The 27814-nt window shown below is 48.8% G+C and overlaps 7 protein-coding genes across 9 annotated transcripts; 4 read left to right on the top strand and 3 right to left on the bottom strand.

Moving 5' to 3' along the window:
* The first annotated feature begins 1867 nt into the window (after positions 1-1867).
* LOC128279059 (programmed cell death protein 2) lies at positions 1868-3221 on the top strand. The gene is made up of 5 exons (XM_053017779.1): positions 1868-2050; positions 2127-2230; positions 2295-2376; positions 2436-2666; positions 2745-3221. Exons 1-5 carry the CDS (start codon positions 1868-1870, stop codon positions 3219-3221), a joined length of 1077 nt encoding a protein of 358 aa, XP_052873739.1.
* A 92-nt stretch (positions 3222-3313) lies between these two features.
* LOC128277604 (probable 3-hydroxyisobutyrate dehydrogenase, mitochondrial) lies at positions 3314-5450 on the bottom strand. The gene is made up of 3 exons (XM_053016085.1): positions 5182-5450; positions 4096-4335; positions 3314-4022 (listed from the first exon to the last, which is right to left on the bottom strand). The coding sequence occupies exons 1-3, from the start codon at positions 5347-5349 to the stop codon at positions 3438-3440; spliced, it is 993 nt and encodes a 330-aa protein (XP_052872045.1). The 5' UTR covers positions 5350-5450; the 3' UTR covers positions 3314-3437.
* Positions 5451-11279: 5829 nt separating this feature from the next.
* LOC128277921 (WD repeat, SAM and U-box domain-containing protein 1-like) lies at positions 11280-16817 on the bottom strand. Of its 2 annotated transcripts, none has more exons than XM_053016525.1 (9): positions 16694-16817; positions 16132-16246; positions 13215-13414; positions 13024-13145; positions 12873-12962; positions 12569-12806; positions 12165-12496; positions 11901-12100; positions 11280-11830 (listed from the first exon to the last, which is right to left on the bottom strand). In XM_053016525.1, exons 1-8 carry the CDS (start codon positions 16795-16797, stop codon positions 11931-11933), a joined length of 1371 nt encoding a protein of 456 aa, XP_052872485.1. In that variant the 5' UTR covers positions 16798-16817; the 3' UTR covers positions 11280-11830; positions 11901-11930. The 2 variants fall into 2 exon arrangements, with proteins under 2 accessions (XP_052872485.1, XP_052872486.1); XM_053016526.1 differs by having other exon boundaries at positions 11280-11825.
* On the top strand, positions 13834-16089 carry LOC128277920 (anaphase-promoting complex subunit 5). The gene has a single exon (XM_053016524.1). It carries the CDS (start codon positions 13834-13836, stop codon positions 16087-16089), a length of 2256 nt encoding a protein of 751 aa, XP_052872484.1.
* Positions 16818-17488: 671 nt separating the features above from the next.
* On the bottom strand, positions 17489-20112 carry LOC128277686 (aspartate--tRNA ligase, cytoplasmic). Of its 2 annotated transcripts, none has more exons than XM_053016182.1 (5): positions 19995-20112; positions 19420-19544; positions 18613-19348; positions 18310-18544; positions 17489-18231 (listed from the first exon to the last, which is right to left on the bottom strand). In XM_053016182.1, the coding sequence occupies exons 2-5, from the start codon at positions 19525-19527 to the stop codon at positions 17685-17687; spliced, it is 1626 nt and encodes a 541-aa protein (XP_052872142.1). In that variant the 5' UTR covers positions 19528-19544; positions 19995-20112; the 3' UTR covers positions 17489-17684. The 2 variants fall into 2 exon arrangements, with proteins under 2 accessions (XP_052872142.1, XP_052872143.1); XM_053016183.1 differs by having other exon boundaries at positions 19420-19547; positions 19995-20106.
* A 473-nt stretch (positions 20113-20585) lies between these two features.
* LOC128277972 (gamma-tubulin complex component 2 homolog) lies at positions 20586-24742 on the top strand. Its single transcript, XM_053016590.1, has 7 exons — positions 20586-20638; positions 20707-20856; positions 20946-22935; positions 23008-23151; positions 23754-23858; positions 24397-24548; positions 24623-24742. Exons 1-7 carry the CDS (start codon positions 20586-20588, stop codon positions 24663-24665), a joined length of 2637 nt encoding a protein of 878 aa, XP_052872550.1. The 3' UTR covers positions 24666-24742.
* Positions 24743-25596: 854 nt separating this feature from the next.
* On the top strand, positions 25597-27812 carry LOC128279058 (zinc finger protein 652-like). Its single transcript, XM_053017778.1, has 5 exons — positions 25597-25827; positions 25893-26842; positions 26917-27124; positions 27191-27505; positions 27574-27812. The coding sequence occupies exons 1-5, from the start codon at positions 25657-25659 to the stop codon at positions 27763-27765; spliced, it is 1836 nt and encodes a 611-aa protein (XP_052873738.1). The 5' UTR covers positions 25597-25656; the 3' UTR covers positions 27766-27812.
* The last annotated feature ends 2 nt before the right edge of the window (positions 27813-27814 follow it).

Genomic DNA, 27814 nt, shown 5'->3' with positions numbered 1-27814 from the left:
ATTTAAACGTGAAACTGACGAGCTGTCTACCGTGCGGCGGCGGCGGCGGCCGTTCGCGGTGTGTGCTCTCTGCTGTGAACGCACACAACCTTCGCCTCGGATTAACGTTGAGTACTTTTCCATCCCCACCACACTGTCCCCCCTCGTGTCCTGCGGTCCTGTTTCGTCGTCGTCCGCCTTTCCCGAGCAACAGAGAGCAGCCAGCCTGAAAATCTGGTCATCTCGCAACGGATTTAATGTAGATTTTTGAGAGTGACAATTACCTCGAACATCGGCAAATCATAGCAAGCTGCCGTCAAAACGGTCAATTTTGGTAGCGTTGCGTTCTCGTTTGTGTGTGATGTTGGATGGCACGGCCGACTGGTTCTGCTTTGCAAAACCCGATCGAAACACGGAGATGAAACGACAGCGCACACGCACAGGCACACACAGACACACACACGCCACTTTCTTTGTCCTTTCTTTGGGGACAGGCCGTGCTGCTGCTGCTGTGCCACTACACTACCACGGCGGGCTGCTGCTTCAACTGAGTGGTTACTACGGCTCTGCCACCGCTGGCTGCCAATGGCTACTGGATTGAGCGACGACAACGTGTACACACACACACACAAGCTCTCCAGTGCACGCACGCACGCACGGCACACGAACACGCACACACACTCGATGCTTCCCAACGCACGGGAGCTTGTTGGAGCTTGCGCGTGCACGCACCACACACAGCCAGCAGCTGGTTAAGACGTCCTTGCCGGGGAAGGAAGACCAGCGTGCACACACTGCTGCTGAGTGTCCGGCGCGCGTGTGGGCAAGAGCGGAGCGGAGCGGAGCGAAGCGAAACGAAAGAGCCAGAGGGAGAGCGAAAATCGTCACGGAAACGAAGCACCGCACACAACCACACACACCGCCGCACCCGCGCTGAGAGAGGCGACTGCAGAGCAGCAAACTCGGTTCCTTCTTTTTCCCTTCCGAGGTGGCCTGTTTTTTGGCTGCGGTGCGAAAGTTTTACACCACCACCACCATTAGACTGCGCACTGGTAAATGCAACTGCAGCAGCACCACCGATATTGTTCACGGTCCATTGTTTCCTGTCCGGGGTTAGGTGCTTACGAAAACGAATAAAATTTGACACCACAACGAAACCCGATAGCGATCCGTTCCGTGCGTCCGTACGTTCGGCGACGTTGTGCTACGAGCTGCCTTCGAAGCCGTCCGGCTCACAATGGGCCACAGTCGATTCCGGTGCCCGGTGGTGCCGTTGCCGCTAGACTAGCTAGCTTGGCTGCTCTTGCGCATCGTTCGCATGCTGGGCACATTTTACAAACTGACAGACCGCCAGGCCCGGCCGAAGTGTGCGAGAAAAGGATGACCCCTTTCGCGAAGGGTACCGCTGCTGATGATGTCATACTTGCGACCCTTCCGATCAACTGTGGCATTTTCGCTAATCAATTTATCCCGAATTATGTTAGAATTTTATTTACCTTTTCCGTTTTTCTTTGCCCTTGTGTTCGATCATTTTCAGCTGGTAAATATTTGTGGCACAATTGTCGATCCTTTTCCTACCTGTCATGTCACGATGCTACGCCAGCAAGCAAACGTTTCCTTTGCAGAATGTTGATTTGGTTGTGGTGCAAAAACTAACTGGAGAAGGCCTATTGAGGCCGAATTGGCGAGAGGATGCTGCTTTTGGGTTTCTAAAAAAATCTGCTTCACTGTGAGACTATAATGAACGTTTTTTGATCAAGATTAAGCATATTTCGCAGTTGTGGAATCGTTTTTTTCTGAAGCACGCAACGTGAGTGCGGTTGTCAGTTGAGCTGTCAAAACGCACGTGCTGTTTATGTTGAACCGGCCACGCTGATTCGGAATCATCATGGACCAGAATTCGTCGATTGATTTGGGTTTTCTTGAATCCTGCGAACCGTGGTTGCTAACGAATAAATTTTTTCCCAGCAAACTGGGAGGTAAACCGGCGTGGCTGGACTTAAAGAACCTACCGTCACCTACCGATTTGCTGTGCGAGCGTTGCACCAAACCGCTGTCTTTTCTCTGCCAGGTACGTTATGAGTGTTTTATTCATTTAAACTATTGCAAACACGTTAAACCACGTTTGAAAACCTTTTCGCCATCAGATTTACGCACCGATCGAGGACAATGAAAACTGCTTCCACAGAACCTTGTACATTTTCATATGTATGGATGAATCCTGCGATTCTTCTTTGAACGCGAGTTGTCGGTAGGTGGGTTTGTTTTGCATAAAACGGTTGCCCGTTCTAGCTCAAGAATTGTATTCATTTTAGCAACATGAAAGTATATCGAAGTCAGCTACCGCGACGGAACGAATTTTACAACTACGATCCTCCCGATGAAACGGTGGAATCGGTAAGCATCTCTAGTTTTGCCCCATTTCACCTTATTCAATGCAACTCCCTCTTTTCTAGCCCGCAGTAAAGTCTGGTGTGCCATTGTGTGTCGTTTGTGGGTGTCACGGCCCAAAGCGGTGTGGCCGCTGTCAATCGGTAAACTATTGTGGCCCTGTCCATCAACGGCACGATTGGAAGGTCGCCCATAAAGCCGCTTGCGGTGAGGAAACCGTTGTTGAAACCATCAAAGAGCAGCACAATACTTTCGTTCTCCCAGAAATGGAGATCGTCACCGAACCGGATGACTACGTACTGTATCTTTGCTAACCACCAACGGATAAAAGTTGCAAAATTATCATTCTTGTTTTCTGCTTGGCACCCTCACAGGAACCTAAGCCGAAGGCATCGGAAGAGGAGAACGAGAAACATCAGATGGAAGAGTTCGAGCGATTGAAACGTGAAGGCAAGGCAGGAGTGCTAGACGATCTCGCGGAAGCCGAGTTGGACAAGTATGCGGAGGACCAGGTTGAAGATAAAGTGTTTGCTCGGTTCAAGGAGCGAATCGCAAATGCTCCACGCCAAGTGTTGCGGTACGAGCGAGGCGGTAAACCCCTGTGGCTTTCACCGATCGAGCCACAAGAGGTTCCGAAATGCGGGCGCTGTGGCGGAGAAAGGATGTTCGAGTTCCAAATTATGCCTCAATTGTTGAGCTATTTGGATAGAGAAAAGCTGGACTGGGGTACGCTCGCTTGTTTTACATGTAAAGCTAGCTGCAGTGTGGAAGGCTACGCAGAGGAGTTTCTCTTCCGGCAAGATGTTCTTGACACTACGGCTACCGCAGGCTCGCATCAGTCAGAGGGATGAAATGTGTACAATTACTACGACCGTGCTAAACTTTTAAATAATATTAATGTTTTGCCGAATGTTTGTCAGTTATTTCATGCTTTGTTATAGAATTATTAGGAAAAAAACTGAACGCAGTTTCTGGTTTATTTTACGATGTTATAAATGCACTCTCTGGAAGACGTCTTAAAGAGGTCTCTATGTCACACTCCTGATGGCAGCCCGGTTCTGAGCCTCTCACTTGCCCTCGTTGTTCTTGAGGAAGTCATACACGACGGAAAAGTCCTTATCGGCAAGGCCCTTGGCCATCAACTGGCGGTAGATCTGGTGAGTAAGCGCACCAAGTGGAATCGGTGTGTTGGACGTAGTGGCCACGGCCGACGCAATGCCCAAATCCTTAGTGATCAGACCGGTAGCGAAACCACCAGCGTACGATTTGCCGGCCGGAGCAGTCGGTACGATACCGGGCACGGGATTGTTCACCTCCGAGGCCCAGCTACGACCGGTTGAGGCATTAATGATATCGGCAAACACTTTCGCATCGAGACCGAGACGAATCGCGAGGTTCATGCACTCGGCCAGGCCGCACATCGAAATGCCCAGCATCATGTTGTTGCAGACCTTGGCCGCCTGGCCCATACCGTAGCCGCCGCAGTGCGTTATCTTCTTGCCCATACCCTCGAGCAGATCCTTCACCGCGTTGTATTCCTCCGTGCTTCCGCCGACCATGAAGGTAAGCGTGGCGTTCTGGGCTCCAGGAACGCCACCCGATACCGGCGCATCGACAAACGTGGCACCGGCTGCCTTTACCTTTTTCTGGACCTACAAGAACAACAACAAAAATGAACCGGTATTTTGGTAGCGACCATGAGTTTCCGAATCACTAGGTACTTACTGCCTTGGCCACATTCGGATCGATTGTGCTGGAATCGATGAAAACAGTACTGCTTTTCACACCACCGGCACCGATAATGCTGTCGTATGTGTTGGCCACGATATCGTTGTTCGGCAGCATCGTTACCACAAAATCGGATGCCTTTGCCAAGTCTGCTACATTATCGTACGGCGTGGCACCTTTTGCCTTCATGGCGCTCTTGGCATCGGCGGAAATATCGAACACGTGCAATTTGTGTCCCTATCGAACGGAAAGAGTTGTAATATCTTGTAAAGTATATTCAAATATTTTTTAAAAATATCAGTACATTATGTTGAAACCTAATTTATGTGTAATTGCAGCAAAAAAAACATCGAAACTATTGACGAGATGAAATGATAGATTGTGCCACTTTACAGAGTCCCAGTTAATTGAAGCTGTCGTTAGAGGAAACGATTTGAGCCGCATGTGCGCAGTTGCTGATCGCGAAACATTAACACAAACATAACTATGTTCTATCGAATTTCACTTTCATCTTGACGCCGGCTTTGGTTGTGAGCGCGGAGCAATGTTATCGCTTTTCAAGGTCGAACTAAGAATAGTTTGCACCGCCGACCACCATCTTCCTGCTGCTGCAGTTTCGAACCGGCGATTCCTGCGGCTGAGGTTCAACACATGTTTCGGCACACACCCTCCAGGGGGATGACCCACACAAGGGCACGGCGGTGTATCAGTTATCAGTCATTAGCAACGTTGCCGATCGGATGATGCTCCCTGCGTTTGCGTGAGCCACACCGCAGATCAGCAATGGGCGCGTGTGTGACGTCCTGCAACCCGACCCGACCGGGTTCCGTACGTCAAAAGTTACTTACGAACGTTTATCAAACCGATAATAGTCGTTCGGTCGCCTGATAAAAGGTTGTTCCACAGCTGAGGGTGGCGGCAAACGTGCGTTATGGCCCTTCTGTGTGTGTGTGTGCGAAGCTGTGGGCGTGTTTGCAGGATATATGACGGGGGCACGTGGGTCAGTGTAAGAGTTCATATGTTTTTTTTCGATCCATATTTACGTAACAGATTTCTTGGTGAATGACGGCAGCACGATCTTACCTTGGCCATCAGGTTGCTCGCCATCGGACCGCCCATATTACCGAGCCCAATGAAACCAACGTTCTTCGGGCCACTGCTGAACGATCGGATCAACAGGTCAGACAGCAATTTAAGCTGTTGCTGCTGCTGATTGCCGACGGTGGAACGGGTTAGAACGCGGAAAGCCATTTTTACTTGACTTATTACTGCTGTGGGGTTGGCCCGAAAACACTGTGAATCACTGAGCGATGGTGGAGCGATCGCGAGAACAGTCCGCCAGGGTCGTTTATTTGCACTGTACTGCGCACCCGAATCCGTCCGCGCAGTTGGTGCTTTGGAGCCGATAGCAACGCACTACTGCCGGCCGTGCGCGTGTGCGATTTCGGCCGATACACCAATACCAACAACGGTCCCGGTGGGGTTAGAAACCGGCTTAACATTGTTGCATGCCACCCGAGATCGTGCGTGACGTGTTACGGCGGCGGCAGAGACTGCGGATTGCGTGGGGCAAGTTCAACATACAGTGGATGACGAAAAGAAGTTTAGTTTCTGGTTAATTGGTTAACTTGGGATATTTAGAGGGTTCTACCATATTTCAAGCTGAGAAATAGCATAATGTCTTGTGAATTCTTTACCGTGCGTTTCTCAGCTTTAGTTCTTCTAATCACGTTATTGTTGCTCATAAATTAAAAAAAAAGTACTCTACTTGCTTTATGACCGAGCAAAACGAAGGAATTGGTGTGAAAAACTGCAAACATCAAGCTTCCAACTTAAACTAAACTTATTTTCGTCGTGCTCAAATTGACCTAGCTACTAGATTACATCTAAATGTCATTTTATCGCCCAAATGTTGCTATTAGAACCCCAAACTAACATTCAACGTCTCAAAAGAGCCACTCAAATAGAAGACGTATTCATATTTTCTCATATTATTCAAGTGTTCAGGAGTTAAACTTCTTTTCGCCATGCACTGTAGTTTTGAATTAAACATAAAACGCACACAGCCCAACGTTCTGTATCGTCCAAAGCAGTGTAATTCAATCATGATCGTCGCTGATTAAAGGCAATTTACGCAGACCGCGGCAAATGATGATCGTCTTGCGTCGGTTCGCGCGATTTGCGATAGTAAAAAATTGAAACATCGCAGCATTGCGCCGAAGTTAGGCAATCCGCAAAGCTTGGCTCCATTCTCGGGCGCCCTCTGTGTGTGAGATTTTTTACGAATATTTTATTCTTTAAATTTTGTAACAATATTTTGAATTATGTTCTTAAAGTCATTTCAATGCCAGCTTTCGCACGACTACAAATTATTCAAATTATTTTAATCATTGGTCGCGCTGCTCTTGACATGATTCGAAATATTTCTGGTCCCTCTGAAACACTGAATAATTTTTCGTTCAAAGTTCGTTACTTAAAACAGAATTTTCCTGCGTTGTATCCTCGTAAACCACGTCGATTTCATTCTTTTCAAACTGTGGACGATTCAACCGATTTTCTGAGCTTGCATTGCTGCATCGCTTCCTTGAGTGCTTCGCACAACTTCGTGTCGTGATTCTCATCGAGGCAGCCTAGGAACTGCTTGATTTCCCAATGGCAGCGGTTAGAATCGGCCTGATCGGAAAGAGTATCACTTGGACCGGCATCAGGAGTGTTCTGAGTGTTGTCGTTCGTCGCTATTTTTTCTTCCTTTGGTTCGAAAAACCCACCCAAAGCTCGGCTCAAGGCGGATCCGATCGCGACTCCACCGGCTGTTGCTGCCATTTGGGCGAATATACTCTGCCCGGGGCTCCCGGCTTTGGTTTCTGTTTTCGGGGTTTCTTTTGGGGTGTGGTGAACAGGAGCTGTGGCCGTTTTGTGTGGCCCAGTTGGGGATTTTGGGTAAGAGGGCGATTTGGAACCTGAGTGCCGGCGAGGCATGTTGAGAAGTGAGGAGCGCAATTGGCAAGGCCCAAATCACGCAGCCTTCTATGATGGCGTTAGTTTGATGAATTTGCTCTGATTACCAAGACAGTAACACGATTGCTTATTCACCGAAACTTTTTCACTTAAGAAAGAAATAACAAAAACGAAAATTAGTAGAAATTAAAATATGTAGAAATATTCAAAATCCTTGGTATGCCTCTCGCATCAGAGGTCTGTTTGTTTTGTTGGCATCCGGGACAGACAGCAAATTCAAGATGACGAGAGCAATCCTCCAGAGCCTTCTGGCGCCATCATGACAAACAGTCGGAACGGAAATCTCTGCAATCACCTGGTCTGTCATTTTTGCTTCAAACATGAGATAAAAGCGGGACCTGTACCACCAATAATAATGTGAACAGTCATAATGATAGTTAAATGGAGTAAGTCGAGCAAGTGTTAGCGCTTTTTAGCAGCACACAGTCGCATTGGGCAATATAATTATGACCAACCGCTGTCGTGGACAATGTGAGCTCACCCTCAACAATGTGATATTTCTTTACTGTATCAACCAACAGGCTGATAGTGAAGCCCCTTTCTACAGTCTGCCTTATCTTATCTGTGCATCGTTCCACCGTAAATAAGAGAGGTAAAAAACTTAAAACAACGGTTCCAGTAAAGTAGTACTTTTCTTGATCGTCGCCATACTCTTGCTGTTCGACTAACTTCAAGCAAGCCAGCTATTTCTGCTAGAAAACGGGATGCTTTAAAATTTATTGCACTTTATAATTGTTACTCACTACGAGGAAAAAACGCAATGTGACCTGCACCGTCTGTGGTTATTTTATTGCACAACCCCAGCCACAAATAGTCACAAAGGAATTTCCATTTCATAATATAGCTCCTTGCAAAACTCCTACAGGTACCGTTACTATTTAAATTCGATACACACAACGCGTGATCGCCATAGTCAAACAAAGTACAAAAATAGTACCATTCTGTTGTTTTCTTTCTTTGCACGGGTCGTCAGTTGAGCGAGTGCGAAAGCTACTTCCACTAATTAGACCCTTTCGGAAAGGGCCGACCCCATAACCTGATTGCTTTCGTGCGATCGATGATCGATCGGTTTGTTGGCGCTACATCCTCACGAGCATGTCGGATAGTGGGAAGAAGTTGTCACTTTTCCTGTGATGACGCCAAAAGCCTTGGTGGCCAGCGGGCGACGACGGAACCGACCCCTGGGTGCTGACGCAACGGACGAGTGCCACACGCGCTGAGGCCGCGTATTTGGAACATTTTCCACCGATGACGGTACCATCGGTCCGAAGCGGTTGGTCGTGGTCCTGTGTGCTCGAAATTAGATTGCTACGGCAAAGTAGAACAGCAAACACGCCGCAGCCTATCGTTCGACGGTGATAATGGCGCGGTCATGTGCGTGATGATTGCTCCACCACCGTGTCTCATCTTGCTCGATGCTCTCGAAGCCCAACGTTGCCCTGGTCGTGATTTTATCGTGACAGTACGCGGCCGGGGCAGGAGGTGAAGAGCCTCTGCAACATCGGCAAAAGAAAGGAACTTATAAAGCCATGACTTATCGCGCACTGCAGTATATCAGTATATCGTTGCGCACATTCGTATCCGACCTGTAAGGCAAGGGGTGTAGTCTTCTGCACGCCGGAGTGCCGCTGGATGGAGCTGTAACTCGGGCAAAGACCGGAAAGATCCATAACGGGTCACACATGTATATTTCCCAAACCCACATCACCTGTGCCGCTTATACGTACGTTAAGCAAACCGTGTTAACATGTTAGACAAACAGACTACATACACAGCCAGTCGTACCGTTAGCGAGGACAGTACTCGTTACTCGATCTGCCTTCGTGTGTTGTACGTCCTTCATTGCTTCGATCAGACGATCGCCCCCAAAAAGAAACGATCGTTTCTGAAAAACTTCGACAAAGGCTTATCAAGGTAGGGCAAGAGAGAGAGATAGAGAGATAGAGTAGAGGATCGTGCCGTTGCTGTAGATCATCGAAAGATGCTGTTTGCTTTAACCGACCCAATACTAATACTCATTTTTTGTTCAAAATTATATCATAGTTTAAATAAACTACAATTTTAGGTGGGGAAGTGCAGAGAAAGAAAGTAATGACGATCATTTCTTCTTTCGCAGCACGATTTTGGTACTAGTAAAGTCCTGCGCGAATATTTTCTAAAGCTTTCAGCCTCACGGAAGATGTTGCAATACCGCGCAAACGTTTGCGCGTTATCTTGTTTGCATGGTTGTGCCGTCGGAGGATAAGAAAGTGCTACCCGTGGCGTTAACGAAGCGAAAAATAATGTCAAGATTAGTGTTTTCATCCTGTGATATTGGAACATTTGAAACTACATTACTTTTTGATCGGTTGTGTTTTAAAACAGTTACCATACAGGTTCTAAAGGATGACAACCTTACATTTGATAGTCATCCACGTGTTCCAATGAATGTGCGATAGTGCAATTTCAGAGACAAAACCCGGCCTGCAGACCTGCAGAAGTAATGGGCTTGTTTATCCAAGAGTTTTCAGCTCGAACACTTGCAAACGATGTGCGCGAGAAGCAAAAAGGGAAAGAACGCATGTGAGAAAAGGATGCAAATACGAGTACCGAGGCTGGGGGAGGCATTAGATCTGTGTTCCTTGCATATTGTTCTCTCGTATAGTGTTGGTAGGCAGCCGGTTTCGTAGGCAAAGTGATGTGCGTCCGAGCACCCACAAAGGTACGCACACTCTCTATGGCACCTGTGCGCTATCGGATGGCCAGAACGGTCATGCGATAAGAAGCCATTGGAATCGAGAAAGAGAGACTGAGATAGAGCAAGCAAGAGAGAGAGAAGGAGAATGGAGGAGGCCATTAGGGTATGGTGAACGTCCGTAACAAGTGTGTAGATATCTTATCAATTATCACATATTTGCTTTTTTCACAACTGCTCCGAGCGACCAGACAACCGAAACCCAAATCGAAATCGCACCGGTAACCTGCGCGGAGCACAACGACTACTACGAGCTGCGTGCGTCGGAAGAGCCGTCCCGGAGCTACAAAGGGTGGATGCGGCACGGCCAACGGTTGGCCACTGGTGGTGGTGGTAGTGGTGATGGTAATGATGGCAAGCTGGAGCCAAAGGTACACAAGTGGCACTTCTGCTGCTGCGGTGTCACCGGACATTCCGGAAGGCTATTAGGAAGCTACCGCAGCACGTCAGCTCATTTGGTGCTCAAACGTGGACGAAGTAACACGCGCCCGGATGGCGTATATTGCGTGGTTTTTTTTTCTAGCAGCGCCACAGTTTATCTCAAGATAGCTAACCGTGCGCTGGCGCAGGCACTTAAGGGCAGTAGACAAATGTGTGCTAAAAGTTTATGTGGTGTTTAGTTCAGTAGGGTTACTCGATTCCTTTGCCCGTTCGTTTCTCTTTCCTTCTGTATATATTGTAGAAAACACTAGGGAACTTTCCATGGTGCAACCTGGCTTTTGTTGGTGCATGACGTGTGCGCATACTGGTCTTTTCTTCGCTCTCCTTCTCTCTTTCCGTCGATTGGTTACGCTCGATTGTTTGTGTCAACAAATGTAATGCCCAGCCCCAAAGCCCAGATGAGGTCTCCAACGACGCAGGTGCCAGTAGCTGTTCAGCAGCAGCCAACACATCGTTGCTTATGGTGGCGATTACGATTGTAGAAACTTTCGAGGAAACACGTTTTCTGATGCGCCATTTTGTGTATTCCCCAAACCACCTGTAAGCAAAGGAGGAAGCAAAATGGAAAGAATTAACACAGAAGTTAGCACCCACAACGTAACCACGTTTTCGGACCATGGTTCCTGCTGTCGGTGGTCGCGCGCTTGTGTGTGTGTTTCCGAGTGTTCCACGTTTCCGCCAAGCAGCGCTGCAAAGAAGTTGCAATCGAATGTGAAAATAAAGAGAGCTATCCGTCGACAGTAGGGATATAATTCACTGTCATGGAATTGCTCTCTTTATGTACAATTCGATAGTCACCGGAGAAAGTGCAGCTATTACATCTACGAAAACGCCCTGAACAGCACGTGATCGTGGCACGTTGCATCGACACAAGTGACTAGAAACGAAGATGCTTACCTGGTGTCGTATGCGTAAACTGGTGATATTAATTTGCAGAAATAACGAGGGTCCACATGAGTTGCTCATTATCGTGGTTTATTTTTTCTTTTCAACACTTCCCCTCTGGCTGTTCTTTTGTACGCTACAAACGCAGTGAGGTACACGTGCACGGTATCGGTTCGGTACCCGCAGCGCTGTGAGTTGCACAAAATGGTTACCCCAGTTAGTCACACATTTTCAGGCACTTATTAAAACACCATTTGCTCGTTCGAAGCGATTACTACATTTTGTTGCAGGTGCAGAACTAAAAAAACACCTCTCGACATAAGGGTTAGGACAATTCAAGATATGGTAAGTTCGATTGATTGCTACCACCCGTTATTGCACGCACACGCAGGTTTATACCGGAATTCTCTAATGGTCCATGTTGGTGTGCGTGGTTTCGTGGGCTGCAGCCTTTTTCGGTAAGTCGTTAAGGTAAGTACGTGGCGCGTTGCAATGCGGCGCTATCACATTTTATCACCAGCTAGGCGGAAACAGGCAACTCAAAAGCCTACAGCGGTGTGGCACGTGTCGGGAGCATGGCGGGCATACAACGGCATTATGAATTAGTTAATCTTACAAACAAGCAATGCCACTAGGACTGATCCGAATGCTGTACTGCGACAAACCAATAAAGAGTAAAATTAGTCGAACATATAAAAATGGTTTTAATCATTCTCATAGTTACTTCAAAATCCCTGCTCATTGAATGGACACTCTAAACGCTCTCTGGTCCTTCTAGGGCACGAATGTAGTCCTCGATTTTTTGCTTCAGCTTGCCGTTTTCCACCAACTCGTCGGTCGAAAGCTCCATATTTGTCATCGGCGAGATCGTCTTCTCCCGCGAAAACCATTCCCCGATAGCAGCCCGTTCGTACGTGAATCCGTCTGAAAGTTGGAGCATTTAGAAAGCTTGAATGTTGCACCCCTGGCGTGGCCTTTCGGTCACTACCTTCGGCATAGACAGGATCCTTCATTAGCTCGTGCGTTATGGGGCAGGTGAACTCGAGCGGTATTTCGGCCATTTTCGACGCCATCGAAAACAACAGTGACCGAACGTCACTGATGTGTGAGTCGAGCGTTAGATTTCCGGTGAGATCCCAGATGATAACGGTACGATCGTTCGATCCAGAGGCAATCACCGATGAGTTGCTGTTTACCGCCAGACAGTTAACGTATCGGGAATGTGCCATCAACGTCTTCAAGCACGTGCCCTGTTGGTTCCAGATTTTGATTGTTTTGTCTAGGCTGGTGGAAAACAGCAGTGTGCCGGTCGGGTTGAATCTGCAGAGACAAATACGTGGTAGAAAGGTTCACTAACGGAACTTGCGTCCCGGAATCATGGATAATGCTAACCGCACACATGTAACGGAGCTCCCATGGGCCGAAATCGTTTGAGCACAACTAGCATTCATAACCACGGTGCTGTAGATGGACGATTGGCCAGCGAAATGTTCCTGAGGCGTTGTCGGTATCAGTCGGGAACCCCGACTACGATCAATGTTGCTTGGCATGAAGAATACGCGCCAAATTTTGATGTTATGATCGGTGCCACACGTTGCTACGGTGTAGATTAACGACCGTTTATCGGTGGCTGCAATTGTTCGGAAACAATATATTTAAACTCTCCTCTGAGCCAATAACAATGAGATAAACCTACGATCGGTGTGAACTATTTTGCAAAAGTCCGCCGAAAGAACACCCATATCATGAGCCGCGTCTATCGAGCAGTCGGCTGCAGCAAGTTCATCTTTAAGAAAAGGTATTAATCAGTGGCACCCGCCGGTAAGCTGGTTACGGAATTAACTCACTGGTGAAATTATTTTCTACGGCGTAGAGTCGAACGTTCCCCAAAGTACACGCTGTCAAGAAAATGTTTGAATCGCTCGAAAAAGCCATGGTATGAACGGCTTCATCGTGCACCTTCACGTGTCTATGAAATTGTACAAAGTACTTTAGGGTACAATCCAGAACAGCACTTTAGACCAGCAAACTGATTTACCTGATGAGTTGTCTATCCTGTCCCCAGATGCATACCGAACCACTATCGTCAGAGCCTACGATCGACACTCCGTTGGGACTAAAAATGCAGGCACGAATGGATTCACCACCTTCCTGAGTAATGATGTTACATATCTCGCCATTATTCAGATTCCACAGGATAACGGTTCCGTCGACCGACGCGGAAGCTAGTACTCCACCCTGGCAATGATGTAATTTTATGTAGTAAAACATTAACCATCAGCATAGGAGTTCAATAGAAATCTTATAACATACACGATGCTTGTTAATATATCGTAAAGTGTCCATTAAGCGTTCTTTTTCATCTATTTGACATTGCGCCATGTGAAGGGTACAGTGAAGGGTGTGAAATTAGCCCTTGTGTGGTGCACAGCGTGCTGTCAAAAGAGAAACGTCAAACTGTGCTTCAAAACAAACCCAACCTTTCGCGGTTCTACAGCGTAAACCGGTCAATTTTACAACTTTTCGGACTACAGGCGCCTATTTTCTAAAGACTTTCTATGTTTCACGCGTGTAGAAGTACCATCGAATGTGTTTAAGTGACGCACAGCACTACCAAAAGGCCAAATTATATTTCGCAACACTATCGGCGAACGACCATGAGCAAAAAAGAATCGGAAAACGTGTGCTTCTGGTTGCCAAACCAGTGCATAAAAAAGCTCGATGCCTTGACGCCCCACAAGCTGGCCGTAGTGTTTTTGATCCAGGAGTACATGCATCTCAAGAAGGCGGTCGAAACAACGAACGAACCGCCCGACTTTGGACCGGGTGACCGAAAGCGGTTCTGTTTGTTGCTACTTAAGCTCATCCAATGCCCGGACATGCCGTACAAGGAGCTGCACGGTTTGCTTGTATCGCCCGTGTACGGTTTGCACCGAGTTCACCTGGAAGAGTTTCTGAAGCTGATGAAGACGCTAAAATCTGTCGGCATCGACGTTCTGTTCGATTTGTACAACGAAATCGACAAGCTGATCATCGACAACTCGAACAGTTTCCATATCGTGAGTCTCTACCTGCGCCGAGTGTTTGTGATGCTGGAAAAAATGAACTTCCAGGAGATGATTGCCCTGTACCGGACCACGCTAGCGTACTACGAGAAGGGGGTGCGTGTGTTACGCCTTCTCGGCCAGCAGTCGCTCTCAGATTGCGACAGTTTTATGAAAGCGAATCAGTACACGCCGATCGATCCGCCCGACCACGGGACGCTCGCGTCCAAGTGGTCCATCAAGCAATCGGAACTGTTCATCGCCCAGCAAAAGTCGCTGCTGGAGGAGAACGAGGTGCGTGCACTGCCGCCGCGCGAACTACAGGAACGGGTGAATGAAATCATCCACGATCGGCCGCTTTACTCGCGGGTTTACTTTTTGAGCTACTTGAACGCGGTACGCGTGCGGGATTTTTTTAACGCCCTCCAATCGCTGCACAATTTCTTCGATCGTACATCCGGCGCCGGTGCTCTGGCGTTCTCGGATAACAAAGACTATCAGTACTCGAGTCTTAACCTTGCCATTCTGCACGCCCAGTTCGGACACCGGAAGCAGGCGTTGGCTAGTTTGCGCGAGTGCATCATGCTGGCACAGGAAAGCGGTGACCACACGTGTCTGCATCTGGCGCACGCTTGGCTGTATCAGCTAGACGGACACCGGCCTCCGTTGCCGGAGAAAAATCTCAACTCAAAGCTCTTGCACGCCACCTCGCTCCGCATCGTGGCACAGCTGCGCACGTCCTGTACGGCCGGCGAGCTTCCTTCGCGGCTATTCAGTGTGCTGATGATTAACGATCACCTGAACGCACAAAAATCGATGATGGACCTCGTGGCGATCGGGATCGCCGAACGGACTGCCCTGTGGACCGTGTACGGTAAACACGAGGTGGCATCACTGTGCGCCCAGGTGCTGCTGAACGGGAGTCTGAAGTCACTCGATAAAACGTATAACGGTGACGGCATCTGTCAAGCGCTTTGTGCCACCGTCGTACGGCTGGCGCTGCTGGGCGACTACGGTTTGGCGATCGTCACTCTACAGCACGCAAAGGATCGGTTCCCGCGTTATCCCCAGTCGCACCACTGGCTCGTGGCTGACCATTACGTGTCCTCGCTGCGTGCCATCTACCGTGGACGCTGGGCCGAGGCTCGGCGCGAATGTTTGCAGCTGTACCCACTCGACAACCAGCTGGCCCGGTTGCTGTTGGCTCACGTAACACTCGCCAAGCAGGACTACAATGCGGCTCGTGACCTGATCCGCGAACTGCTGGCAGATCACACCATCAGTGCTACGACCCGTGTCCGGACACTCATCCTGTCGGCCAACGTGCAAGCACAGCTCGGGCAAACCAAAGCGTTCAACGTACTGAGCGAAGCGCAGCAGGTGGCCGAGCAGTTCCATCTGGACTACGAGCGTGCAGTCGTGGAGCTACACTACGCGTACTTGCTGCTATCGTTTTTCCACGTCCCTCACCGAGCCCTGGTAACGCTACGGGCCGGTCTCGACACCATTCTAGCCGACGGACCGGCATACGACAAGGCGCGGGCACTGTTCCTGTTTGCCCGCTGCACAATCGAAGCGGCAGCGAATGGGGCACCGGAAGGCGAACGTGCCGGCGCCGATGGCGAACAGGCGCATCGTCGGCGACAGCAGCAGCAGCAGCTAACCACTATGTTACCGATGTTCGAGCAAGCGATCGGCCTGTTTGAAAAGCTTGAATGCTACAGCAAAGCGAAGGACGTTTACGTGTACCTCGCTTTCGCATATCACGAACTGGGGCTGGTGGACGAAAGGAATGGCTATGCTTGCCGCTATCGGTTGCTGGAGGTTGAACATCCAACCCCAAAGCAGTTCCTGAACGTGTTTCTGTAACGGGGGAAGGCAGAACAGGCACTCTAACGAAGCTGTGCCTACCTTCGGGGACACTCGTACGCTCGTGACGCCATAACGGTGACCCAGAAGGGGCGAGAAGGAAGCTTCCTGGAAACCGCTGCCCGGTGTCCAACGCCATACACGCACTGTTTTGTCACTGCCCAAGATGCGGAAATATGGAAAAGAAAGAGGAAATGGAAGAAAGGCAAATAAATCATTTATTCTACATATTCAGCGTGTTGAGTAGTTGGTGGGTTTTGTGGATGAGCAATGATTGACAATGGGTACTGATAATAATAAAATGGACAACAGTGTGCCCCATTGGGCAATGGAGAGTACACATTCGAACCACGTGCGTCACAAGCGGAGCGGAGCACCACCTTCGGTTGCGAAAGAATGATGAAATGGCCAAAGGATAAAATAAAAAAAGAAACGCATCGAATCGAAACGAAGGATTAATGAATCCCTTACTGGTGATGATAGGATTGCGAATTATCGATTACACGCTACGGTTGAATAATTAAGCAGCAAACGAAAGGCCGATCCGACCACATGATGAGACTCCTGGTGAATATGTGTCACATGTTGGGTTGCTTCGATTTACCTTGATCCCGACACTAGCAGGGAACTGCCGTAGAAGTCCAACGACGTCACGTCGCTCGTATTGGCGGTTAGTTTTTGAAGAACGTTAGTTTTTGAGGCACTCATTGTTCTCGCTCTTGGGTCGAAAGTCCTTGAAAAGCCGAGTTTACTCTCGCCAAAGTTGAATTGCAGGGAAAAATCGCTGAAATTTGCTTCTAGACAAGCGTAATCATGCAAAGATTGTCGTATCTTATCACACGCCCCCCAGAGGCTGCACTACGATGTCGCAGGGTGATGTTATTCTTTGTTATACTAAACTACGCGTTTCGCTAATCGACGAAGGAACAGAGTAACGGCCGCCTACTGAGCCTAGCGAGTACTGCGAGGAACAGAACCGATTACATTGCCGATTTATCGTTGCTCGGGGTAATGTTTTGGTTTCCAGCTTGTGATTCTCGACTCTGAGTCAGTTGTGAGCCCACCGTTCGCCCACTTCCCCCCACCCACTTGACACATCATAGTGTGTAGTTGTATGCTGGTAGAAGTGTGAGTTGACTTCCGCCACTGTCACAACTGCGGACGACACATCTACATCCGTCGCAAAGTACCGGCAAGGGCATGAATAAACAATTTCACCTCGCACCGGCAGCAAGCACCTGTTGAAAGGACGATTCCGTAGTTGACGCACGCGCCTCCTTTGATCCACCAATACCAGTGCGTTTCACGTGCTTTGTTTTTAAAGCTTTTAAGCCTTTAGAGTATGGTCTAGTTACCCCGAAAAAAACGATAAAAAAATCCGTACTTCTTAGTTTCGTGGATAAGATTTTGTTTAATTTATTCCCAAGGTAGTGTTGATTTTCGTTTCACCATTCTTACGTCGAATAAACTCAGGCCCCTCCAGCCAGTCAGTCGGTGCTCGATGTGTGCGTCAGGTCTAACCCGTTCCGGTCTCGATCTTGCATCCTTCTTCTTATTTAAGCATGATGTTCATTTATGGGAACCGTTTCTGACGATTACGGCGTTAGCCGTTTCGGATCGCGCGGGAACATGGATGTTTTGCGAATGTTGTCCAACCCGAGGTACAGCATCACCACTCGCTCCATACCGATTCCACCGCCGGCATGCGGTGGACATCCGTACCGGAATGCATCGATGTAGGCCGCTATCTTCGACAGGTCAATCGCGTGCAGCTTCGCGCGTTCGATCAGATAGTCCGGGTCGTGTATTCGTTGGGCCCCGGAAAGGATCTCCTCGCCGCGCATAAACATATCGTACGAGTTCGAGTACTTGGCGTTGGTCGGATCGGGCATCGTGTAGAAAGGCCGCACGGCGAGTGGAAATTTGTCGAGCATGTAAAAGTCGGTGTCATACTTTGCCTTCACCAGGCGGCCCAGAAGCTTTTCGCTCGGCGTCGACAAGTCCTCCTCGTCTTCCATCTGAACGCCCGCCTCACGCAACATTGCGACCGCTTGGGCAAATTCGAGCTTTAGCGGTGGTTCCAGAAACTTAAACGGTTCCACGTTGTACTGCTGACCGACGGCGGCAATCTCTTTCGCGTAACTAAAAGAAAAACATTCAAAATGACACTCAATTAGCCAGACCGAGATACGAGCCCCGGGCTAGCTTTCGAAGGCGTACTTATCGCGCAACCCTTTAAACATCTCCGTGAACGTGTTGCCGATCGTATCCAGGACCTCGTGGTAGTGGTACTTGAACGCCATTTCCAGATCCAATCCAACGAACTCCGTCAGATGCCGGTGGGTGTTGGAGTCCTCCGCCCGAAACACCGCTCCGACCGTAAACACTTTGTCAAAATCGGCCGCAATCGCCATCTGTTTGTACAGCTGGGGCGATTGTGCCAAGTACGCCGAGTCTGCGATAAGGAACGAAAGATCATCAGTTCAATTTCTTCGACTTCTTTGCTGCTTTCGGTTCGGTTACCTTTAAAGTAGCTGACCGTAAAGACGTTTGCGCCACCTTCGCTGGCAGCGGAGATGATTTTCGGCGTGTGTATCTCCGTGAAACCTTTCGCCGTCAGCACGTCGCGAAAGAGCTTGCAAACGCCCGCCTCCAGCCGAAATATGGCTTGATTGGCGGGGGTGCGTAGATCCAGCACTCGGTTGTCCAGTCGGGTGTCTTGGTTGACGCGAATTTTTAACGCTTCGGGGTCGTCAGACTTTTCGGGCCGCGACGCGTCCTCGATCTGTAGCGGAAGCTGCGCCTTGGCAGCCGAAAGCAGGAACAGCTCGAGACCGTGCAGTTCAAGCGTCTGCTCCGTGCACGACTCAATACGCTGCTCGACGGGAATAACGCGTGCCTTCAGGTCGACGATACTTTCGCGCGGAATGCTGCCAGAAAATTTGACCATCTGCTTCGAGACAGTATCGTTGACGGCGAGCAAACACTGTACGGTGCTACTTTGCTGGCGTAGCACCAAAAAACACTGTTTGCCTTTGCACCGGGACGTATGGACACGGCCCCGCACCCACACCACCGCTTCCCGCTTGCATTGGGCCAGTTCCGAAACTGCGACGAACGAACGGTCGGCGTACCTTTCGACGCTTTGGATCATTTTCATCACTCCATACCTTTCCGCCGCATAATCCACGCCTGAATCATCGACGGAAGCATCGGCCGCACCGGAAGCTTCCGCTGCGGCTGCCTTATGTTCTGCTTTCTAAAATTAGGACACACGCGAACGTACTGTAAAGACCTCGAAAGCCCTGGGAAATTAGAAAGGAGTCTTACCTTTGCGGCTTTTGCCGCATCCTTTGCTGCTTTCTTGGACGCCTTCTTCGATGGTTCCTCGGTTGCCTCGCAACCAACAGGTTCCTCTTTAACTGTCTCAGTAACCATTCTTCAAACTTGTTTCACTGCTTGAGATGAAAACAAAAAATATTGGATCAAACGTCAGTTTTTCCCGACATTGCACCACGCGACTTTGCTGGGCTCTGCGTCATATATCAACGAGACGACGTTTATTTAGCTTGCCGGAAGAAGGCGTGATGACGAAGAAGCTTGCATAATTTGCATCATTCTTCCCACCTGGCACGTTGCCATGCGCCTAATACGGGGTCAGGAAATGTGTAGGTTTGATTTCGTGTGCGGTGCAAGTGTCTTCCTTATCGCTTACAAGAAGCCACGAAGGCACCGGCAACGAGCTTATCACAATAATGCTACTGTCGCGAAAGAGTATCCCTCAAGAGGTAGGAAGAAAAAAACCACCCGGCATCTGCAACCGATCCTGTTCTAACCTCGTTTCGTTCAAATCGATAGCACTTGTAGCAAAAAAAGGCCCGTGTGAAGATGTTCCTACAACTTACCACTGGAAGATAAACCGAGAGAGGGGCAAACTTTTTAGAAACTCAAAGAAAAGTTGTAGAAAGCGCAACTTTAGTCTGATACTATCGCATACTTCGTGCAGAGAAATCTCACTGATCCAGACACGCAAAACGATTGCGAGAATGCTGATGAGAAGTGAGATTGACGTTCACGTTTGACAGTTTCAGGGTCGCTTCCGAATGCATTCATCGAACAATCGATCAACAACCCATCGTTCGTCGACGCGCGCCTTGTGATGCAGATTTTCTTCGATTGATCGTTCTCAAATTAATATAAGGTAAAACTTTAAGGAAATAGAAATAAGGATTGCATGAAAATAACGCCAAAACAACAGACACGCATCTTTTACTTCGGTACGGAACGGTACAGAAACCGTTGGTGTGGTTTCAAAACACTTGTCAAAGTGTCAGCTGCCGGTTCGTGCATCGCGTCAGATGTGTGTAAACAGACCACAGAGTTTGTATTTAAGTAACTTAGTATAAACAGATATTGTGCACCAATTTGTGGAACAGGCCGCTGAGGGTTGTTCGAAAAACGACTCTGCGTTCGGTCGTCCGAGCTGTGCGTGTGCCATGTCGGAAACCGTAGTGAAGAAGCTGCTTGGCGAGCTGATAAAAACATCTGGGTGTGTGCCGCAATTTCCGTAGAATTGGCATGTTTCAGCTTCTCATTATCAACACCATTTTGTTTCAGTGCCACACATTCGGTGGACACTATCGTAAAGATTTTTCTCAATCGGGATGGCAAGTTCACGAAAAAGCAGCTCTCCGCCCTGTTGGATCAGCTATTCCAGGGCATCCCCAATGGTACCAAGTACGTGCAAATGTTCGCCAAGGCCAATGCGTAAGTACAGAATCAAGGGACTATATACTATATACTATATACTATATACTATTCATCTAATAATTCGCACATCACCCGTGTTCTTGCAGAGAAGAGCCGTATCCCGTGCTGGTTCGGGTGTTAATGCGCTTTGCGACAGATTTGAAAAACGCAAAACTGGAGAAAGCCACCAACAACCAGCAATCGCAGCCCCCGGCGAGAACAACAACGGTTCCGGGCACGGGATCTGAACCGGTTCAAAAACGTGTTTCTCTGTTCGAAAGTCCCCCACTCTCGTCCACACGCATCGTAAACGACCAAGTGACCCCAGAAAATGTGCAAGAGATTAAGGAGAAGCTTGTGCAGGCCACAACGGGCGGTGCAATCAATCGGTTATCCTCTTCGAATGTTGCCTCTCTGACGGCATGCGCCCTTGACCCCAGTCACCATCAGCTGGGACGACCGTACTTTGAGTTCACCCACCAGAAAGCCCCGATAGTGGCGTGGAACTTCAACTACGACGAGCTGTATCCGCTGCAAAGCAAAAACGTGGCCGCAATTCCCGTCGCCTCGCAGGAACCGATCGTACTGAAGGAACTGCTCCGGTGTCTGGTGGGTGTCAAAGGTTCGCTAATCGTGCCGAAAAAATCTCCCTCCTGTTCGGCCGATCCTCTGGCGGCGGCGGCACGTGTCGAATTTCAACTTTCGCCCCAACTTGCCGATTCGTGTCGCGATATGGTCCAGGAAATACTGCCGCTTGCCACGAACTTTGCCTGCGTCCAGCAGTTCATCGAAGAGTCGAGCATCCTCGAAGGGGGTCTCGTGCTGCAGGCACTCCGGTCCGTGCTGAAAGCGATCATGACCGATTATTATCTTTCCATCGCGCAGCTCGACGATTTGCGGTGTCGCCCTGGCCTCACCATGCAGCGGTTACTGCAGTTTCTGAAACCCGTCTTTCCCACGATGGAAGAATTGGCGGCGACCGTTTCGGAGATACGGGCCACTAACTGCCGCGGGGGCCAAGTGCTTACACTGCTGTACAATCGCATCACGGCCACGAGTGGCACGAATCACACGCAGCGTGTCCTCGAGCGGCTCATTGAGGCCGCAGCCGTGCCGTTCATGGAAATGTTGCAGCTGTGGATCCACCGTGGGGTGATCAATGATCCGCAGCAGGAGTTCCTTATCGAGCACAACGTAATGGAGCTGAGCGAGAACGAACTGCTCGATTACTGGGAGAAACAGTACACGATCCGATGCGAGAAGGTACCGTGCTTCCTGGTGAAACACGCCGATATCATACTGCGCACCGGAAAGTATCTGAACGTGGTGCGCGTTTGCGGCAGCGCCGATGAGCTCCACCCGGCCATTTCTCCCGTCAGCAAACCGTTCGGCTACCGGCACGCCGATCAGTCGTACATCGATGCGATCGAGGAGGCGTACAACTTTGCTTCGTCGTCCCTGCTGAACCTGATCATGAACAAGTACGATCTGATGGGCCGTCTGCTTTCCGTCAAGCACTACTTCCTCCTGCAACAGGGAGACTTTATTACCGAATTCATGGACGCCGTCGAGGACGACTTGCGGAAGGATGTGGACAGTTTGCACCCGATAAGGATTGCCAATCTGCTCGACGTCACACTGGGATTGTCGTCCGCCAAGCACGACGAATATCACGATGACCTCAAGACGACACTGCTACCGTACGGGATCGTTACGCAAATTTCGAAGATCGTCGACAATGAGGATGCGTTCGGCGATGCGCTCGGGGATACTTCGCAGCTGAAGGGAATCGAGTGTTTCGCCTTCTCGTACAAAGCGAAGTGGCCCGTCTCGATAGTGCTGAACCTGTGGACAATCTCCAAGTATCAGATGATTTTTCGGCAACTGTTTTACCTGAAGTACGTCGAACGAATGCTGTGCCGTGTGTGGATCGACAACAACAAAACACGTCAGTTTGCGCCCAACACGGCGAAGCTGTATCGATCGGCGTTTACGTTGCGCCAAAAGATGCTGATCGCAATCCAGAGCTTCGAGTCCTACATGATGATCGAGGTGATCGAACCGAATTGGCATATCTTCTATCAAAACATGAAACAGGCAAGAAGCGGCGGCGCTAAGTGACCAGGTTACAATCACTGATAACTTTTTGCTCCTTCCATCGTTTAACAGGTGAAAAATATCGACGACGTTCTGATCTATCATCAGGACTTTTTGGACCAGTGTCTGAAGAACTGTACGCTGACCACACCGGAGCTGTTGAAACCGATTATCAATCTATGCAATATTTGTATCAAATTTTGCGACTTTCTGGCGGTAAGTGTTGGCGGTAGTTGCTCAAGTTTTTCGAAACAAATCCCAATTCTGGTAGTCTGGTAGCAATTAGGCGGGTTTGATTTTTGACCAAGAACTAATATGAGCAAAGGGGCAAAGTGTTTGTGAAACAGTATTTCAACCTTTGTCGTTTTTTCTCTTTCTTCCCTCTCTCTTTCTCTCTATCTCTCTCTCTCCTCTTTTTGCCATTTTGCTCTGTTTTACATTTTTGTCCTTGTTGGTTCCAAATAATTTTGTCACGTTTTTTAAATGGTTTGATAAAATTATTAATTCTACTTTAATTATAACATTCGGTTGTTTCGTCTTTCCTTGGATTGTTTGGACTTGAATTTTGGTGTGGATTTTTGGTTGTTTCTTTTCCCGTGGATTGTTGGACGCTTCCTGTTTCGCTTTGGTTGATCCATTCCTTTCAAATTCCAACTTCATTGCGCCTCCCTGCGGCCTCTCCGAACGCGTGACCGGACATGTCTTCCGCGTGGATGGACGATGCTAATCGGGGCTGCATCGAACTGCTTGCTGCATCAATTCGAGTTGTCCTTGTGTGTTGCCTGTTTCCATTTTGGGTTCGAATACATACACCGCAGGAATCACAGCGCCATTTCGTTGACGCCGAGCTGACGTGCATGATTGCCTCGGGCGACGACTACTCACTGTCTTCCGAGTCCGATTACGAGCTATACGCATCGCAGGTACCACCACCGGGGGGATTGATCTTTGCAGCAAAATTGTTACCGTTTTGTCACATCATTCCAATTTCCAACGTCCTAACCGAACTGCCTTAAACAATGGTACTAACGATGGATTTCAATCATCGGTTCGTCATAGCAGTACACCGTTAATACAATGTCCCCATTTAGCTAGTCGTGGTGTATGCATCGGTGGTCATAGGGGCATGTTTGGCTGTGGACACACATCGCTAACTAACGATAAACCTAATGAACTAAACCTCGAATGATTCTTCGTGCCGCTGCCTTAAGACTGTTGGGAACGCAAAATGTGAACAAAACTTTATCAAGTTTGATGCGTTTCTCCACACGCCATCTCGCAATTAATCAACCGTTAAATTTATAGCTGCGTAGTTCAAGGTGCACAATTTCATCCAGCACATTCTCTATTTTACTACCGATTCATGGTCATCGTTTTCTGCCTACGTTCGGTGCTAGCACGATAAAAAAAGGTTAACTCCGGCCCTAACACTGCACACCCGTTTGGTGATTCTGCTTCCAGGATGCTACTACAATGGCACCGACCGAAACGTTCTCCGGGCGGGTCGAACAGTTTCGTCACGATTTCACCAACCAACTGATGACGCTTTTGCGAAAAATCAACGAAGCTGCCACGTCCAGCACTTCGGAGAGGTTCATCAATCTCATACACAGGTAAAATGGTCTTATTATTTTTCCAAAACGAGTCTTTCCATTTACCCATTCTTTCTTTCTCCTTTTCCCAACAGAATCAACTTCAACTCGTACTACAGCGAGGGAAACGAAAACTGAAGGCTTTAAATCAATTCTCTCCAGTTTTGGCGGTCAAATTCGTCCACTTTGCTACACAGCCCTCCTGTACCTCAGTAACTCTCTAGCCAATCTCAGTATCCACTCAGTTCACGGTTATTAATAATCATGTTCACGATTTAAATTTATTCTTCTGTTGTGTTGTCGCGTAGTAAAACTGAAGGTGTAAAAGTATAAAACCAGAAAAATACATAAACATATTTATTGTATTTAAATGAACAAGTGTTTTATTAAAAGTATTTGCCACCGCACTCTGGCAATTTGTGAAGGCCAAGGCAAAAGAATTGTTCCTCTATCGAAGCAAAACCATTCTTGAAGCCGCATTTTAGTAGCGAATTGTGGCGCTGGTCTGCGATCCCAGCTACTCCAGAACGAGGGTAAACCAGTGCTTCGATGCGATTCTGCTGCAGTTTTCATCAAACAGTAACAGAAATCTATGGTGTCCGGAATTCGCGCTTTTAACTTCGCGATTTTAAGTTGAGATTCAAAACAAGGCAGTGTTGCCAATGAAGCATTACTTTGAAAGGACAACTGACAGCTAGAGCCTTCGATTAGCACATCCCGATTTCATGCTTGTATTGGAATTGCCGTTACTGCTATTCTGTTGCTTTTTGTCAACGCAAACTCGAACGAATGTTAAAATAGAAAATACATGAAGGTAATCAATAAATTTGGGAGTATATTAACGTTGAACTCCATTCGCTGGCGACGGTTACCTTTTATTCAAATTCATGGTAAAAAAAGAGCTGTCAATTTCAGTGTTTCAGTTCTTTGGCCCTTCCGTTTGTATACAAACGTATGACGGGATCGATATCCAAAAACAATCGACAGTGATGCTGTGCTTGTTCCGTCGTACGATCACCGTGGGGCGTTAAAGCCAACGGATTTTACAGTGCTTTGGTTTTGGAACTTTCTTCGGTACCACAAACAAATACCAATTGAGCGAAGGTTGTAGGGCTACGCCGGATGAAAGATGGTAACGTATCGTTTGCAACGATTCCCCAACGTGTGCGCCCACTGTTTGCGGCCAAATCTTAATTCTGGAGCACGATTTACCTCCATTCGTGAGCACGTGACCAAACTTGATGGTACGGTCGAACAACGTTTCGATGAAGTGATCGGTCTGTGCCAGGACCAATCAAAGGTAAGCGCTACCCACTGCAGTTCCGTGTCGCAGTTCTTATCAGTTTCATTCCTTGCACTTAGCAGAATATTGCACCGGATCATCTCGAACGCTTGCTACCGGCTAGTGTCTGCGCTGAGTGTGTTGAAGCCCTCTTCATCTTTCATCAATACCAGCGAAAGTTACGATGCGTGAGGCGCTTCTGTGTTGGGCTGGCCGAACTGAAATATTCCAACTCCAGGCGGCTTGTGGAGCTGTTCGCGAACGATGGCGAATACCTACTGCAGGTGCTCCAATCGTTAAACGTTTGTGGGAAACAAATTAAAAATGCCACGCTGGCCACCCTTCTCGATGAGCTACCTTCGTTCGAGCTGTCCGCTATGGAGGATGACGAAGCCAATGTAAAGGATCAATCACCGCTGCCCATTCCCCATAGGATTGTTAAAGCAGAACCTGAACCGCTCTCAGGTGCGGAGGACGATCGCAATGAACGATCCGATCCGGAGGCACTGGTCAACAGCTATCTTTCGCCAGCAGCAAAAACAAAAACCACCACTTCCGGTGTTCGAAAAACAACACGTCCCGCCCCGCTGGGAAAAAGAAAACGTGGTACACCCCTAGTGGGTAAAGAATCGCTGGCGAGGGAAGTACCACGGGACGTTGACTACATGAAGAAAAAATGTATTCCAAAGCGCAAACCAATGGAGGAAGCAGTGAAGCAAGAGGCCGAGGCCGAAATGCTCAAATGCCCCTTCGAGATGTGCGAGCATATGTTTCCGAATGAGGGTACCCGCCGGCGACACATCCAGAATCAGCACCAACTGTACGAGTGCCAAATATGCGGCAACGAGCAGCCATCGTTCGCACAGCATAAGCGGCACATGGAACGCCACCAGCAGAGCAACCCGCTGCAGTGTGTCTATTGCCGGACGGCATTCGAAGACCGGGACGAACTGGCTGATCATCTGAAAAAGGAGCACGTGCGCAACCCGGACATCGAGTGGCAGTGCGATGACTGTGGAATGGTGTTCCGTGGGTAAGGGGTTTGTCGACTCAAGATGGGAATCTTGTCCACAGATCAGCTAATAATAACATTCCTTCCCGATACAGGAACAAACATGTCGCGCGCCACCGTCGATTACATCTGTCCGATCGAATGTTCGCTTGTCCTGAGTGCCCAATGACGTTCAAAACATTGTACCATATGCGGCGCCATCACGAGATCATCCATCAGGATCTTCGCTATCAGTGTACGTTCTGTGATAAGGATTACAGCCGCCGGGATATATTGCGGGCCCATCTGGAAGTGGCACATAATGTACGTAGCACCCGTTAGTTCCCTGTAGGCCAGTCATCGTTAACCAGTTTGATTGCTTCCTTTCAGTTTCAAAGCTACTTCTACTGTTCCATCTGCCTGGCGACATTCGAAACGGACCAAGATCTGCAACGGCACCAGCAGCGGCACAGAAAACCCCGCCCTTTGGAGTGTGGCACCTGTTTGCAGGAGTTTCTCAACGAACAGGAGTTGGCACAGCACTTGTGCATCACGTACCGCGAAAGTTACGTGTGCTGTGGGAAGGACTTTCGCCAGCACAGACTTTACAACCACCACATGCTGATTCGCCACGGGATGAAGGTGAACGTACGAGTACAACCGCCCGAAGGTGCACTGCTCAGTCAGTTTCGCGCCATGAACAAGGTAGTCGCGTGGAAGCGTAACGCGGGTTACAAGCCGTACTTGAAACACCCCTTTTCCTTCGTTCGTAGCCGCACCCGCACCAATGTGAAAATTGTGACGAAAGGTTCGAGAAGAAGGTGGCTCTTCGACAGCATCTGCAGGTGTGCCGACAGGCAAACACAGGGAATCCACTTGACATGCTGAGTATTGAGCTGCTTTGCGGAGATGAGCAACCGGAAGGAAGCATAGAACCAACGGTAAAGCTTGAGGACGTGACATGAAGGAAGAAGCTTCTCAACCAGTTTGGCCATTACCATTAAGCTCAATGTT

This window comes from Anopheles cruzii, chromosome 2 (genome assembly GCF_943734635.1).
Source record: "Anopheles cruzii chromosome 2, idAnoCruzAS_RS32_06, whole genome shotgun sequence".
Taxonomy (NCBI): domain Eukaryota; kingdom Metazoa; phylum Arthropoda; class Insecta; order Diptera; family Culicidae; genus Anopheles; species Anopheles cruzii.
Note: the sequence above shows the minus strand (reverse complement) of the source record. Positions and strands in the feature narration are given on the sequence as shown.

Excerpts from the sequence above, each read along its gene's own strand:
- LOC128279059 (XM_053017779.1), top strand. The coding sequence starts at position 1,868 with ATGGACCAGAATTCGTCGATTGATTTGGGTTTTCTTGAATCCTGCGAA. Across the intron at positions 2,051-2,126 it reads CGCTGTCTTTTCTCTGCCAG|ATTTACGCACCGATCGAGGA; the intron begins GTACGTTATGAG and ends TTTCGCCATCAG. Across the intron at positions 2,231-2,294 it reads TCTTTGAACGCGAGTTGTCG|CAACATGAAAGTATATCGAA; the intron begins GTAGGTGGGTTT and ends TATTCATTTTAG.
- LOC128277604 (XM_053016085.1), bottom strand. The coding sequence starts at position 5,349 with ATGGCTTTCCGCGTTCTAACCCGTTCCACCGTCGGCAATCAGCAGCAG. Across the intron at positions 4,336-5,181 it reads CGAGCAACCTGATGGCCAAG|GGACACAAATTGCACGTGTT; the intron begins GTAAGATCGTGC and ends TCCGTTCGATAG. Across the intron at positions 4,023-4,095 it reads ATCCGAATGTGGCCAAGGCA|GTCCAGAAAAAGGTAAAGGC; the intron begins GTAAGTACCTAG and ends TTGTTCTTGTAG.
- LOC128277920 (XM_053016524.1), top strand. The coding sequence starts at position 13,834 with ATGAGCAAAAAAGAATCGGAAAACGTGTGCTTCTGGTTGCCAAACCAG.
- LOC128277921 (XM_053016525.1), bottom strand. The coding sequence starts at position 16,797 with ATGAGTGCCTCAAAAACTAACGTTCTTCAAAAACTAACCGCCAATACG. Across the intron at positions 13,146-13,214 it reads CAGGATAGACAACTCATCAG|ACACGTGAAGGTGCACGATG; the intron begins GTAAATCAGTTT and ends ACAATTTCATAG. Across the intron at positions 12,963-13,023 it reads CGTAGAAAATAATTTCACCA|ATGAACTTGCTGCAGCCGAC; the intron begins GTGAGTTAATTC and ends CTTTTCTTAAAG.
- LOC128277686 (XM_053016182.1), bottom strand. The coding sequence starts at position 19,527 with ATGGTTACTGAGACAGTTAAAGAGGAACCTGTTGGTTGCGAGGCAACC. Across the intron at positions 18,545-18,612 it reads TACGGTCAGCTACTTTAAAG|ACTCGGCGTACTTGGCACAA; the intron begins GTAACCGAACCG and ends TCCTTATCGCAG. Across the intron at positions 18,232-18,309 it reads TTTAAAGGGTTGCGCGATAA|TTACGCGAAAGAGATTGCCG; the intron begins GTACGCCTTCGA and ends TTTTTCTTTTAG.
- LOC128277972 (XM_053016590.1), top strand. The coding sequence starts at position 20,586 with ATGTCGGAAACCGTAGTGAAGAAGCTGCTTGGCGAGCTGATAAAAACA. Across the intron at positions 20,639-20,706 it reads GAGCTGATAAAAACATCTGG|TGCCACACATTCGGTGGACA; the intron begins GTGTGTGCCGCA and ends ATTTTGTTTCAG. Across the intron at positions 24,549-24,622 it reads TTCATCAATCTCATACACAG|AATCAACTTCAACTCGTACT; the intron begins GTAAAATGGTCT and ends TTTTCCCAACAG.
- LOC128279058 (XM_053017778.1), top strand. The coding sequence starts at position 25,657 with ATGGTAACGTATCGTTTGCAACGATTCCCCAACGTGTGCGCCCACTGT. Across the intron at positions 26,843-26,916 it reads TGTGGAATGGTGTTCCGTGG|GAACAAACATGTCGCGCGCC; the intron begins GTAAGGGGTTTG and ends TTCCCGATACAG. Across the intron at positions 27,125-27,190 it reads ATCTGGAAGTGGCACATAAT|TTTCAAAGCTACTTCTACTG; the intron begins GTACGTAGCACC and ends GCTTCCTTTCAG.